The sequence below is a fragment of the Panthera pardus genome, unplaced genomic scaffold, assembly GCF_024362965.1.
Source record: "Panthera pardus isolate Hobbes unplaced genomic scaffold, ASM2436296v1 HiC_scaffold_13, whole genome shotgun sequence".
Taxonomy (NCBI): domain Eukaryota; kingdom Metazoa; phylum Chordata; class Mammalia; order Carnivora; family Felidae; genus Panthera; species Panthera pardus.
In genome coordinates this window covers 202,706,886-202,721,797 of record NW_026526688.1, presented here as the reverse complement: position 1 = coordinate 202,721,797, position 14,912 = coordinate 202,706,886, and the positions used below count along the sequence as shown (strand labels likewise).

Genomic DNA, 14,912 nt, shown 5'->3' with positions numbered 1-14,912 from the left:
TGTCTCTTGGACCCAAGGGTGATAAAAATGTATCTGTTGTTGGTGGGTACATACAACTTTATATACTTTTACAAAAAAATTTCTTGAATTGTACATTCCAAAATGTTGTTTACATTATTATGACATAAGACCTGTATTGGTGAAAGTTCTTTTCTGTTCTCTATTGTGGATACTGGAATTTCCTGATTCTGTGTCTACTCTCTTTAGTCTTTATTATTGAAAGATATATTTTCACATCAATTCTCTTTTTCTTCAATTTTTAAAGTTCCGATATTGGTTTATCTTTTCTGGGACTAATTATGTCTCTGGTCGATTTTGGTCCAAATTATGAGTTAGAGGAACATCCCTTTGGACCACAAAAAAACAAAACAAAACAAAACTCAACACCCAGGAGACAAATAATCCAATTAAAAATGGGCAGAAGACATGAATGGACACTTTTCCAAAGAAGACATCCAGATGGCCAGCAGACACATGAAAAGATGCTCAACATCCCTCATCACCCTCATCACTGTCCTGTATTAAAATGCAAATCAGAACCACAAAGAGATATCACCTCATGCCTGTCACAATGGCTATTATCAAAAAGACAAGGGACAGCAAGTGTTGGAGAGGATGTGAAGGAAAAGGAACCCTTGTGCACTGTTGGTGGGAATGCAAAACGGGTGTAGCTACTCTGGAAAACAGTGTGGAGGTTCCTCAAAAAATTAAAAATAGAACTACCCTATGATTGCACTACGGATATTTACCCAAAAAATACAAAAAAACTAATTTGAAACCCCTGTGTTGATTGCAGCATTATTTACAATAGCCAAATTATTAAAGCAGCCCATGTCCACCGACTGATGAATGGATAAAGGAAATGTGGTATATACATACAATGGAATACTATTCATCCATAAAAAAGAATGAAATCTTGCCATTTGCAACAACATGGATGGATCTCGAGAGTATTATGCTAAGCAAAATAAGTCAGTCAGAGAAAGACAAATACAATATAATTTCATGCATATGTGAAATTTAAGAAACAAAAGCAATGAATAAAGGCAAAATAAAGAGAGAAACCAAAAGACAGGCTCTTAACTACAGAAAACAAACTGATGGTTACCAGAAGGGAGACGGGGGTGGGGATGGTTGAAATGGGTGATGAGAATTAAGGAGTGCACTTATCTTGACGAGCACCGAGTAATATATACAGTTGTTGAATCAGTATGTTGTACACCTGACACGAATATAACCCTATGTTACCTGTGCTGGAATTACAATAAAATTTAAATTTAAAAAATGCTAACTATCATCTGTTCCAGGTTGTAGGGTATATTTACCATTTGTCCATCCTAAATATGTCAACACTCTTTTTTGAAAACTTATAAATTAAGAGGGACTTGGTTTGTGAAATGTAGCTGGTAGTTGACATAAAAAAGAAAACCGTATCATTCCTATGTTTTCTATAGCAGAGACCTCGGTTTTATGAAATAGGCATATTCCTAAATAGCAAGATAAGTAGCGAATTTTTGTAAAAACCGGTAGCATTTTATCATTGACAGTGATTTTAAAGAAAGTCCTAAACATCATATTCTTCTATCTCTAAAATATATATCAAAGGTAAGAATGCTATTTTTTAAAACATAAACCCAGTACTATTATTACATCCAAAAGTATTTAGCAATTCCTTAACATCACCTAATATACCATCAGTTTTAAATCTTCCTTCATTATTTCATAAATGTTTTTATAGTTGTGTGTTGAATATAGCATGAAGTTCACATTACATTTCGTTGATATCTGGTTGAGTCTTTTTTTTTTTTTTTTAACTTCATAGGTTTCATCTCCCTGCTTCTTTCTGTCATTTATTTGTTTGTGAAACCAGGTGTTATGGACCAAATTGTGTCCCTCTAAAGTTCATGTTGTGAAGCCCTAACCCACAGTATCTCAGAGAGTGACTATGTAGTGGACCTTTGAACAACATGGGGATTAGGGGCACCAACTCCCACGCAGTCAAAAATCCGCAGATCATTTTTCACCTTCCTCAAAACTTAACTACTGGGGCACCTGGGTGGCTCAGTTGGTTGAGTGACCAGCTCTTGATTTCAGCTCAGGTCTTGATCTCAGGGTCGTGAGTTCGAGCCCCATGTTGCGTGGAGCCTACTTAAAAACAACAACAAAAACAATAACAGTTAACTACTAATAGCCTACTGTTGGCCAGAAGCCTTACTCATAACATGAATAGTCAATTAACACATATTTTATATGTCATAATATTATATACTGTATTCTTACAATGAGGTAAGCCAGAGAAAAAATGTTAAGAAAATTCTAAGGAAGAGAAAATACATTTATAGCCCTGTCCTATATTTAGAAAACCGCACGCATGAGTGCGGCCCGTGTAGTTCAAGGTCGTGTTGTTCGCAGCTCAATGGAGTTAAGGTCTTTAAAGATGGGATTAGAGTTGCCGGAAGCCGCTGGGGAAAGTCCCGATTGAATCTGACTAGTGTTCCTACAAGAGGAGGGGTTAAGACACGCATGCACGGGGTGGGGGACGCTGTCAAGACACAGAGCAAGAGCGGTCCTCTACACCCCGAGCGCAGAGGCCGCCCGCCCTCGGGCTCTTGGTCTGGGACTCCAGGCTCCAGGGCTGTGGGGAAGTAACTATCTTGCTGAAGGCCCCCAGCCTGTGGCACTTGGGTTATGGCCGCCCTGCCACACAAGTACACAGACATTTGTCCCGTAGAATTTCCTGTGTTCTGGACTTGGCTGGATTTAACATGTTTCCTACTGCCCTACTTTCCCTGGAAGCCAGTAGTTAGATCTGGAGGCTGGAATAGGTCCAGATTTGATTTTTGGTGAGCACACTGTGTGTGTAACTCCTGTTGTACTACATCAGGAGGCATACGATGCCGGAGTGTCTCTCTTTTTATGGTGTTCAGATTGATGAGTGCTCTCAGATGCTTTGTCAGCCTGATCCGTCCATTATTCGTTCCCCACCAGCGTTTCACTTAACGGCTTAATGGTCAACATCAAGACCCATCATTTCTCCAGGATTGTACAATGGTGCTATTCTAATTCCCTCACTCCTTTGGCACTTATCTGTTGAGATTCATCTGTAAAAAGGAACGTCGCTTACCTGTTTGTTCAGGAAAAGCGGGTGAAATACTTGAACATTTCTTTTACTTCCACTTTTCGGAGTATTGTGTTAGTTCTCTATCATTCTCCAAGATGCTCATGAGATTTTTGTTCTGTTTTGGTATCATTATGAACGTATAGATTTTAACATGTTGATATGGTTTCATCCATTCGAGTAATCATTCTTTTTGATGTTTTTGATGTTTTTTGTCCCATCTTCAGCCAGTGGATGCCCAGTAGCCTTTAATAACTTCCTTGTTTTCTGTTATTGTTTCTTATTAAACATGTTCCAGGATTCCCTTGCACGTGTGCTGACCAAGGCCTGGAATCAACTGTTTCTCTGAAGGGCCCTGGTCCTCTGTGTGGAAAGCAGCTCTGTGAGAGCACAGTGTGGGTGCTAAGATGTTCTTTGATGCCATGATGGTCATTCTTCCTAGAAAACATTGTTCTTGAAAACATTGTTTTAGAGGCGCCTCGGTGGCTCAGTCGGTTAAGCGTCCGACTTTGGCTCAGGTCATGATCTCACGGATCCTGAGTTTGAGCCCCTCATCGGGCTGTGTGCCGACAGCTCAGAGCCTGGAGCCTGCTTCTGATTCTGTGTGTGTGTGTGTGTCTCTCTCTCCCTCAGAAATAAAATAAACATTAAAAAAACTTTTTAAAACATTGTTTTAAAAGAAAATATTCATCATGAATTCGTGTTGATATTTCCAATTCTCATTTAACTTCTTTGTTTCACATTTGGGTTTTTTAATCCTAATGCTGAAAATATTAGTTCCTAATGACATTAATATGATTAGAGTATTTCCCTCTTCTTTCTTTCTTTCTTTCTTTCTTTCTTTCTTTCTTTCCTTTTAAAAAAATATTTATTTTTGGGAGAGTGGTAGCGGGGGAGGGGCAGAGAGAGGGGGACAGAGGATCCAAAGTGGGCTTTTCCCTGACAGGCTGACAGCAGTGAGCCTGGTGCAGGCCTTGAACTCACGAACCCGCAAAATAATGACCTGAACAAAAGTCGGATGCTCAGCCAACTGAGCCCCCCAGGCGCCCCCACTTTGCTTCTTTAATATGTAACATGGACCGCTCTACAACACCAAATAGAGACCTTGCTTACTCCCTTGTCCGCCTGCCTGTGGAGGGACCAGCATGATCTGCCCGGTGCACACTGGCGGACAGCAGGCTGTTCCCCGTCTTCTGCTATTTCTACTGCATAAATTTGTCCACATGCCATTTCCTGCCTTATCTAGTGTGTCCTTGGGATAGACTCCTGGGGGATGTGAGGCTGAAGGATGGATTCACGTGCAGTTGTACAGACATTGCCAAATTCTTCGTGAGGGGGCTGTCCGTCTATGCTGGTCTGTGTGCCCGTTAGGAAGGTGCGTGTGCACCGGCTTCCCCGCGGTCTGCACAACAGGCCGTGTTCTCAAACACAGTTTGTCAGCAGTTTTGCTTTTCATGTCCCAGTTTAAAAAAATCACTTTTTAAAAGAAAAATGAGAAAGGTTACTTAAAATTTCACAACACGCCAGTATTGTACTTAAACACAAAATACATAAAAGCTGCCTTGTTGAGGAAATCTTTCAGTATGAAAGCAGGAAACTGAGACATGCTAATAAGTGGCAGAGCTGGGACTCAAGTCTGGGCCGTGTGGCTCCAGAATCTGTGCCCACCAGCCTCCGGCCTCCCCCATGGTGGGCAGGGAATGATGTGACTCCTGGCGGCAGGCACGCTAAGGGAGAGTCATCTTTCCATCTAGAGCACAATGTGGACTGTTGTAAAACGACCCCAGGGCCTTGAGCAGTATGTTGTGTATTTTTAATGCTCAGCACACATTTATTGGTTGATTCACTCACTTCAATAAATATTTAAATATTTATTGACCACCTACTATATGCAGATGCTGTGTCAGAAGCTGGGGACACCTGGTGAACATGGTGACCAGGGTGTCTGCCTCCAGGGCTGGTTTATCTTTCTAGACTCTGAAAAGAAAGCTACTTAATAACTACTACTTAATCTTTCTAACTACTTAAATCTTTCTACATACAGGCATTAACACATAACATAGTCTTTAAAAAAATTAAAAAAAAATTTTTTAATGTTTATTTATTTCTGAGACAGAGAGAGAGACAGAGCATGAGTGGGGGAGGGGCAGAGAGAGAGGGAGACACAGAATCCGAAACAGGCTCCAGGCTCCGAGCTGTCGGCACAGAGCCCGACATGGGGCTTGAACCCACAGACCTGTGAGATCATGTCCTAGGCTGAAGTCGGACGCTTAACCGACTGAGCCACCCAGGCGCCCCCATAACAGTCTTTTAAATGAATTTCCTTGATTTTTATTTATTATTTTGCTATTACGATTTGTTCTTCAGAGAAAAACTCCTTATTCATCTGTTGGTGTCCCTGCGTATAAGCTTACTGGTGTTCTGATCAAAAGTGTTTATTTTTGCTTGTGTAGTTCGTGTACTATGCATTACAGTTTTATTTATAGGATATAAAATAATAAATGCAATGCTTCTGTCTCATCAAGTGGTTGTGGTTAAAGGGCTTCCTGGTCAGTAGGCAGCTGTAAATCTGCTTTCCTGTTGTGTTAGTGGAACCGCATAGCGTCTTACGGAATGCGGAGAAGGTACACGTAATTTTAGGTTTTCCCCCATGGTTTTTTGCCTTTAATGTGTCGGCACACCCCATGTGGTTTGTGTGATGTGCTTGAACACACAGGGCACATCCGGATCTCAGACCTGGGTTTAGCCGTGGAGGTCCCGGAGGGCCGGACCGTCCGAGGAAGAGTGGGGACCGTCGGCTACATGGGTATGTGAGGGGCCGCTTGGAGGGCCTCGCTGCATGCCCAGAACACACCCGAGACCAGGTCCAGGCCGCCTGGAGGGGCACGGGCGCCAGGGCCGGGACTGCGGAGGGAGCCCTCCGTCTGCCCTCCTGTCTCACAGAGGCGGGGTGTGAGGCCTGCAGGGTCACACAGCTGAGGGAGGGCAGAATCGGGACAGGACGGGGCCCCCTCACTGCCGCAGTCCCCACGCTGTGCCCTCCGGCCTCTCAGGCCCCTTGTGAAACCACCGTTCCCTGGTTTTTGCAAAGCCTCTGTGAGCGGGAGGCCCTGGCCTGGCGTCAGCTCCCAGCCCAGCAGTGCCAGCCTGGCCCAGGGGTGGCCTCCAGCAGGAGGGACCCCGAGAGCCCCACGCCCCCACTGTGCGACCGCCTGCCGTGGGGTCTTCCCGTGTTGGGAATAGGTGGCCGATGCCCGTGGGGTGCCCATGGGCATGCTTTTGGGTGTCTGAGGGGGCGCGCTCCTCAGGAGCGGGGTCTCACCCGGAGCACCGCTTTCCCCGTGGCCCTTATTCTGTGGCTGTTCGTTCCACGCTCCGGGATCGTACAGACCATGTCCAGTAACCGCTTTGTTGAAACAGGAGTCCCACACCGTCGAGTCCACCACTCTGAAGTGGGTTTCAGCATGCTCACGGAGATGTGCAACCACAGGGTGTTGCCCTCACCTCCAGAAAGAGACCCCGCGCCCATCAGCACCCCCTCCCGCCCCAGCCCCTGCAGACTGGTCTGTTCCGCCTGCTTCATGTGCGTGGAATCACACTCTCTTGGGCCGTGTGCGTCCGGCTTCTTTCCCTTAACACATTTCCGAGGTTCATGTTGTAGTAAATGTTAAATTTATAGTGTTTTATTTGTAAGTAATTGCACGAAAATTTAAAACCAAAACTTAATTTACATTTCCTGTATTTGTTGTGTAGCTCCTGAAGTTATCAATAATGAAAACTATACGTTTAGTCCTGATTGGTGGGGACTTGGCTGCCTGATATATGAGATGATTCAGGGACATTCTCCATTCAAAAAGTTCAAAGAGAAGGTCAAGCGACAGGAAGTCGAGCGCAGAGTGAAGAAGGACACAGAGGAGTACTCCAGGAAGTTTTCCGAGGACGCCAAGTCCGTCTGCAGGATGGTGGGTCGGGCTCCGGGGGGGCCGGGCTGGGAGACACCTCTGCCTCATTGTAGTTGTTGCCACCAGCGCTGGGGACACCCAGCAGTCTCCGCGCCAGGCTGGCGCCACACGTCCTGCCCTTGCCCGGGAAACGACGCGACTGGGCTTCAGCCAACGGCAGCAAAGCAGAGCAGTCATTGTTTGCTTTCTCCAAAGACGCACCTGACAGGGAAGGTGGGGCCAAGGTCATCATTTCCTGCAAAACTAAAGATAAAGCAGCATCTTCAGTATCTTAGAAACAGTGAGGTTTTTCTGTCTTTTCATGTTTCTTTCCTCTTTAACTACTGCCGGGAATCATGGTCACAGCAGACACCTTGACCTGATGGCCTGCCACGTGCCTGCCACCTTCCTTGATGTGTGAAGGGCCCTACGAGGCTGTGGGGTTGGGTGGAGGCTGAGGGGTGGCTGACTGATGGACAGTGGAATCGAAGTGGGTTGTAGGAGAGTGAGGAAGAGGGGCTCAAGGGAAGGGGCAGAGTTGGCGGGCTGTAGGCAAGGTGGGGGCCCAGCTCGTTGGAGTCTGGTCCCTCCTTGCCAAAGTCAGAAAGTCCGGGGGAGCGTGTGGAGAGGACAGGAGGTCTGGCTGGTCACGAAGAGTCTAGGGAGAGAGAGTGGCGGGAATGGGGGGCGGAGGACCAGGTCGTTGGTGAGGAGGCCACAGAGAGGCCGGGCGTGGGTCCCCAAGTGGGTGTGGGACCAACAGCGGCTATACTGAGTAGATCAGTAACTTCGCTGAGTTGTCGGTGGCTGGAGAGCAGCTGTTTCGTTTTCCCTCCCTTGTTGTTTCCATATATGATGTGACCAGTGTTTGTGGCCTGTCACCGGACAGCGGAAGCAGGCTGGCCTTTCTTCCCGCCAGCTCATTCTGCTGGGAGCTGGCAGTGTTGAGTCAGCACCTCCACGTTTAACAGCTCTCTGGCCAAGCTGCTATTTGACCGAGTGCTTGTGATCTGCCAGGCACCGATAAGGGCGGTGGGAATGTAAAAATATGGAGTTGGAAGAGCCTGCCCCCTAAGGAATGCACGCGTAGACCTAACGTGAAAAAGAACTGTAGTGGAAAAGCAGGATTTGACGGGTGCCGTCAACAAGGAAGAAACCAGGACTCAGGGCTTTTCAGGCTGGAGAAGTGCTGTTCTCTGCTAGGGGTGCCGGGGAGCGAGGCGGTGCCCGCGTGAGTGCCCCTGTTGGGGCTGGCAGCTCTGGCTTGGAGCTGGTGCCAGGGGCCACATCTCTGCTCCCCGTGCCGGGTTTCCCTGCCGGCGCCTCCGGTTTCTCGCCTCTAAGCTGTGGGTGGTGACGACCTCTCCTCCACAGGCCGGCCGGGAGGCGGTGCAGCTGTGCGTGTGCCGGGCCTGGCAACACAGATCGGCAGCGGCTGCTTCCTGGAGAGGGGGTTCAGTGCCAGCAAGCGAGGACCAGAGGAGGGGGCGTCTTGGGAGGCAAGGGGCAGTCGAGGGGGACGGCACCTGAGGGGACAGGGACTTGCCGGGGCGGGGGGTGGTGCTGCAGGCTTCTGCGGGGCCCCTCGCCCTCTCTGCCTGCCCCCAGCACTCTGCAGCTGTGCCGAGCGCGTGACCCGGACTTGGTGTGAGGTCAGGGTGTTGCACTTGTGCTCGACAGAGCAGAAGGCAGGGAAGTTTACGGTGTTTACGGTGACCCAAGCAGGAGGTCAGAGTGGCGCCTGACGCGTGGGCACCTTTCTGTAGTTTTCAAAACTCTTTGACAGATTGTCTCATCTAATCTCATGGTGGATTTCTGGGGCATTTTCTTAGCCTCACAGTTGAAAAGTTAAGCGTTTGATTTTCGTGATGTCCCATCGTCAACGGCGGTGGGCAGACTTGATCCCAAGCGAGCTCTCTGACCACAAGTCCAAGGCCACTGGATGGGTGTGTGTTGGCAACGGGCTGGATGATGGAGTCACGGAGCCCTGAGATGTGGGGATTGTATCTGGCCCCACAGTTAGTTTCCAGATCTGTTCCTAATTAACGAAGTGTGCGAGGGGTAGCTGCACTGAGTGAATCTTACTCAGCTGTCGCCCCGGCTGGGTGCTGGGGCCACAGCAGTGAGCGGGAGTCCCCCCCCCGGCCCTGGAGGCTTTGTTCCAAGCAGCTCCCCAGGTGATGTCGTCACAGCAGTCGTGACAGGTATGCCGAGGGAGGTCTGAGGTGGGAAGCTGGAGCCTGAGAGAGCCAGGCCACGACTCTTCTAGACGGAGGGCACAGTGCACATGAGGGCCGTGGGTCTGCGGAGGTGAACGAGGTAGGCGTGCGTCGCACTGGGAGTTGATTTCTGTTCAGAAAAGTGGGTGCTGGCTGCGAGGCGAGGCCAAGGTCAGCAAACTTTCCTGTTTTTTGTTTTTGTTTTTGTTTTTGTAAATGTTTATTTACTTTTGAGAAAGAGACAGACAGACAGACTGTGAGCAGGGGAGGGGCAGAGAGAGAGGGAGACACAGAATCCCAAGCAGGCTCTAGGCTCTGAGCTGTCAGCACAGAGCCTGACGTGGGGCTCGAACACACGCACCGTGAGATTGTGACCTGAGCTGAAGTCGGACGCTCAACCGACTGAGCCCCCCAGGCGCCCCAGCAAACTTTCTTGTGAGGGGCCAGAGAGTAAAGGTGCCTGGGCCTCACAGGTCCCTCTCACAGCTGGTCCTTCACCGCTCCAGTGCAGAAGCGGCCCTGGGCCCAGCTCAGGTAACGGCCCGGCTGTGCTCCGATAAAACCTTAGGTACAAGCTCAGGGGCTCCCCAGGCCTGCTCCGCTGTGCTTTAGAGGCCCTGGCCTCCCATGTTGCTTTGAGCACCCCCAGCCTTACTGACTGATAGTAACCGTGGATGAACCTCTTTGAATTGGTGACGATGATGAGTGTGTGAGTAAGGAACACGTTAGGAAGAGGTGCTGCCTGATCACTTTAAGAACATACAATTTCCAGAACTAGGTTTGCCAAAATTCTGCCTCATCTGAATTCCTCAGTGATCTAGTTAATGAATAAAGATCTTTCTGGTTATAAACATAACATAGTATTAAAATGGCATATTGGACGTTCTTGACAGTTTCTTTTCCTTTAAAAAAGCCCCTTAATTTTTCCATGGCTAAAATTCTTCCTCAAAGGTTTACTTAGCCCACCCTTTATTTGCTGGTGGCTCAAGGGTTATTTTATTAGCTTCCACTTTTTTTTGAAGCACCATGCATTCTAAAGTAGAGAAATCTGAATTAACGAGGTTTGGCTGAAACTTTGAAATTTGCGTAACTTTGGATGGAGGTGCTCTTTGCTACCCCTAATTCCCTGGTTCTTATTGCGGAGATTTTCTGAGTTCTCTCGCGTCCCAGGAGCTTAACTTGACTTCGCTTCTGCCTCTGGCACAGTTACTCACCAAGAATCCCAGACAACGGCTGGGCTTCAGCGGTGGAGCAGCGGAAGTGAAGGGACACCCCGTGTTCAAGGACATTAACTTCAAGAAGCTGGAAGCAAATATGTTGGATCCCCCTTTCTGTCCTGATGTAAGTATGTTGTCTAGAGAGGAGCAGGGGGTCACGTGACCCAGTGATTTTGTTCCAGCGGATACAGAGTCACCTGGTGCAGCCCGGCTGTGCCCGGGGTGCCCCACCCTGGACCCCCTTCCCCAGCCCCCGCCACGCACCACACTGTCCTCACGGGCCCTCACGGGCCTTCGTGGCAGCTGAGCCTGGCCCTGCCCCACGCAGAACCTCAGCACCACCCCACGGCCTCCTCGGCGGGCCCGGCAAGGCCTTGCATGTTCCGGCGTCCCCTTTCTTGTGTCAGCGCTGGCACACCTGCCTCTTTAGTCTGGGAAGCACTTGCCCTGTATGCGTCTCCCAGTTCCTGGCTCCACACCGGCAGCCCTGGAGGTCCCCTGAGGGGCCACTTGACAGGAGAGTCAGGTGGCAGCGGGGTAGGCAGTTTTGTCTATGGGGGGGGGGCGGGCAGGATGGGGCTCTGGGCCTTCGGCCTCCCGTGGACTGCCTCCTGAGTGTGGCCACCATTTGCTCCCTTCCCCCGCTGTGTGGGGACTGAACGGATAGCACTGCTCTGACGTGTGCTGACCGGCAACCTATGGAATGTCACTTCTTTGTGCAGGTTCCGGCACGTGGGCAGGACATTTCTCAGAACTGCCAGTGCCTCTTGCACTATCACGGTTTGGTCTGTAGCTGCCGACACCTTATTTCCAGAAGCACAGGCGGCTGCACGGAGGAGGCGGCCCAGGCTTGGCCCCGCCCTGCTTGCTTGATCCTCAGGGCAGCCGGCCTGGTCTCCTGTCCCAGAGGAGGGGTCGGCTCCCGACCACTAGATGACCTCTGACAGCAGGTGGGGAGGCGGGACCTGCTGTTTTCCACTGAGACTTTGCAGAGGGCGCTTCACACGAAGGAGGCCGAGGGTTGGAGGCACAGGTGGGACTCCGCCCTGCCCTTCCTCATCCCTGCCTCTGCTTGTAACCCACCTTCCACTGCAGAAAAGAGGAGGGCGGGGGCCTCAGGAGGTTTGTGGGCCAGAGGGCATCCGCAGGGCCTGCGACTGAGGAGACTTCCCTGGAGAAGGGAAAGGCTTCAGATACGGTGTGAATGGGTCCATTTCATATGCGTCGTGTTCTTAGTAATTAAGGAAACTAAGATTGATTCCAGTCATCTCAGAGGCCAACGCCTTTTTGTTCTTTGCACAGCCGAAGGCAGTGTATTGTAAGGATGTCGTGGATATCGACCAGTTCTCCACGGTGAGGGGAGTCTACCTGGACACCACGGACGATACGTTCTACAGCCAATTTGCCACAGGCTCTGTCTCCATCCCCTGGCAGAACGAGGTACTGCGGGTTTCCACGGGGTCCGATGTCAGGAGGAAACGTGTGTGTGTGTGTGTGTGTGTGCGCGCGCGTGCGCGTGTGCTTGGAGGTAACATTACGCACAGGAAGGGGATAGTTGTCCACGATGGGTCTCACTTCGAAAGCGGGCCTGGCCGGTGCCCGGCGCCCACGGTACTGGCCTGCTCTGGGGGTGCGCTCAGGGAGAGGAGGAGGAGGCCGGGGCAGGGACCCCGAGAAGGAGTCAGCAAGCAGGAAAGAGGACGGGAATGGGGGTGGTCCCGGAGTGCTGGGCACGGTTGCCGGGGCGGGGGGGAAGTGGCCGACTGACCTCACGGTGTCCCCCGCTTCTCTGTGGGTGCAGATGATCGAATCGGGTTGTTTCAAGGACATCAACGAAAGTGACACTGGAGAATGTGTGGCACTACATCTACAAGAGACACTGTGCCACCCAGTTCCCAAAGCAAAGAGAGGCTTCTTCTATAGACTCCTCAGAAGAGGGGTAAGAGCAAAAAGCATGTTGTTATTTTGGCTTCTTAAAAAACGTGACGTGTTAAAAGCAAAGAAACATAATTTAAGTGCTCTGGCAATGTGGTGCTCTTTGAGCCCCACGGGGGCTCAAAAACCCTCACAAGGTCGTTTGCTGTTGGTACGAAGACTGTTCTGATCCAAAAAGGAAAAGGGCTTACCTGCCTCCGAAGCAGATCCCTCTCTCAGTGACAAAGCCCTTAAGCGTGCTCCAAAATCAGCGTCGTGGACAACAGTCGGGAAACGGTATATGCCATGTAGACTACTCCCTTCCCGTTCTGACTTCACAGCCGCTCCCTCGCTAGCCTGCTTTCACAGAGAACCTGGAGGAGTGGTTCGGAGACACTTCGCGGGCCGTATCTAGAAATGTTTCCTCCTAGTGCAGTTCTCCTTGGACTAGCGGCTTATCCTGCTTGGTGCCCTGTCCGTTCTCGAAGGCCTCGTTCAGAGCTCGTCCACTAACATTCGAGTCCATCTTTGTTCAGCGTAAAAAACACGCCTTGGGTGGGAAAGGTCTGTCGGGCACGTCCACCATGACCACATTTCCTTGGAGAACGGGGGCCAGGCGTGCGTCAGCACGGTCGGTCTGTCCATGCGCGGGAAGTCGTGTCTGCACACGCTCCACACGCAGGCCTGAGCCGAGGCGAGCAGGTTGCCGGGCAGGGACACCTGCAGCTGTGGTGTCCCGGTGCGGGAGGGGCCGCTCTGCGCCACCCGGTGCTTGCAGGGGGAGCCCGGGCCCTGTTTCCTTCCTTGCAGGCCCAGCTCGGGGTTGAGGAATTGCAATTGGGTGTGTGACAGAGAAAGCGAATCTGAGACGCTGTGTGTGTGTGTGTGTGTGTGTGTGTGTGTGTGTGTGTGAACTGAGCAGCTTCCCTACCGTGAGGTGATGAGAGGAAGTGTGAAACTCAGCCCTAAAGTTGGTCCCCCTCCCCGCGGTTGTAAAGTTGTGTGTCCAGCACGGGAGAGCTGAGCCGGCCGAGCGGGTAAGAGGTTGACCCGGCCACTCTGCCGTGTTGCAGGGCTGCATTAGCGGTGTCCCCAGCGACAAGGAAGAGCTGTCCTCAATGGTGGCGCCCAGGAGCACGAGCGCGGTGTTTGACCCCATCTGTGAACAGCAATAAACATGTGACACCTCGTAAAATGAGAGCCTCATGAGTCTGCAGACGTCTCTATATTCATACGTCAATCACCTTGTCACCAAAGCTGAGTTGAAGACGAAGGCCCTTGTGGACCACCCGGATGCTGAGACCCCCAGGGGTGGACCTGTGCCGCGGAGAGGGGAGAGGGGAGGGCTTGGGCATCCGCCCACCAGTGTCCAGAGCCGAGGGTCCTGTTCCTCAGCCCAGAGTGCCCTCCGGTGTCATTGAGGGGGAGGACAGGCCGGCCCCGCCTTCCCCAGGGCCCCAGCGTCACAAAGCCTTCACCCGCTTGCATTCAGGCTGACATCTGCGCCTCGGTCACCAAGATTCTCCCGCCGGGGCGTGTCTCCGCCTGCGTGCCTGTCCTTGTGGCTGCCGTGCACCTTCCAGGGGTGTTTCCAGCACCCTGAGGCCAGGGCGTGGCTGGCAGCGGTGACTCACCCAACCGCGGCACCCCCAGTGCGTCTCTGGGACCGCGGGGCTCCCCGGCCTGACGCACAGGTGGGAGGTGGTCGTGGGCGAGGAGCCCCCTTCCAAGCGCTGGTTGGCGCCTAGCCGGCAGGAGCCCCCAGAATTCTGAGGTCAGTAACTCTCCTTCAGCCCCTGCTGCCCAGAGAAGAAGGCGGAGCCCCAAACCTCAGGTGGAAACGTGGGCTCTGTTGCCCGGGGAGGGGCGCTCACACCCACAGGCATTGTGCAGGCCCCGGGGGTGGGGTGCACACAGACCTCTGCGGGTGGCCCCGAGGTGCAGAACTGGCGCTTTCTCCTGTATCCACGTGTGTGTGGCCTTCAGCGGGGGCTGTGGGGTGAGAAGCCAGGGCCCAGACCTCGGCGACTTGAGCCAACGGCAAGGACTTGTTCTGGATGCTGGGACACCACCCCACGGCGGTGTGCAGGAGAGTGAGCCAGGGTCCGCCGCGTGTCCCCAGGGGGACGGCCGCCCGCTCTGCCTTGGCGGAGACCTGCGCCCGGAGGTGCTTCTGAGTGCCGTCGGCATCACGGCGTGTCTGAAATCGGTTTTCCACGCGTGTTGTCAGCCGCTGGGGCACAGTAGCGCTGGGCCAGTGTTTCAAGGAAAGCCCCCGCCTGGCCTTGTCCTTGGAGACCAGCAGACGTTGATCCCGAGCGTGCTTTATACCCAGGTGAGGGGAGAGAGAAGTTACCTTTATTTTAGAGATGGCTTCTCTTCAGGTGGGGGCCCTCGTCTCCAGAATGGAGACGGCAGGAGGTGGGGACAGAAACTTCAGCATCTTCGTAAAGCATTCACTAGAGCGTTTGGTACGTGCTACCCGCTCAGTAAATATGTTAGT

The 14,912-nt window shown here is 51.6% G+C and overlaps 1 protein-coding gene across 1 annotated transcript in view; it reads left to right on the top strand.

Annotated features, from left to right (window-relative positions):
- The window catches only part of GRK4 (G protein-coupled receptor kinase 4), a gene marked incomplete at its 3' end in the record, with an annotated part of 96,012 nt that extends 82,476 nt beyond the window's left edge, over positions 1 to 13,536 (top strand). Inside the window, exons 11-16 of the mRNA XM_019453855.2 lie at positions 5,835 to 5,924; positions 6,872 to 7,080; positions 10,485 to 10,619; positions 11,798 to 11,935; positions 12,297 to 12,434; positions 13,483 to 13,536. Of these exons, the coding sequence (XP_019309400.2) occupies positions 5,835 to 5,924; positions 6,872 to 7,080; positions 10,485 to 10,619; positions 11,798 to 11,935; positions 12,297 to 12,434; positions 13,483 to 13,536 (764 nt within the window). The remainder of the gene's footprint in view (positions 1 to 5,834; positions 5,925 to 6,871; positions 7,081 to 10,484; positions 10,620 to 11,797; positions 11,936 to 12,296; positions 12,435 to 13,482) is intronic.
- Between the last annotated feature and the right edge of the window lie 1,376 nt (positions 13,537 to 14,912).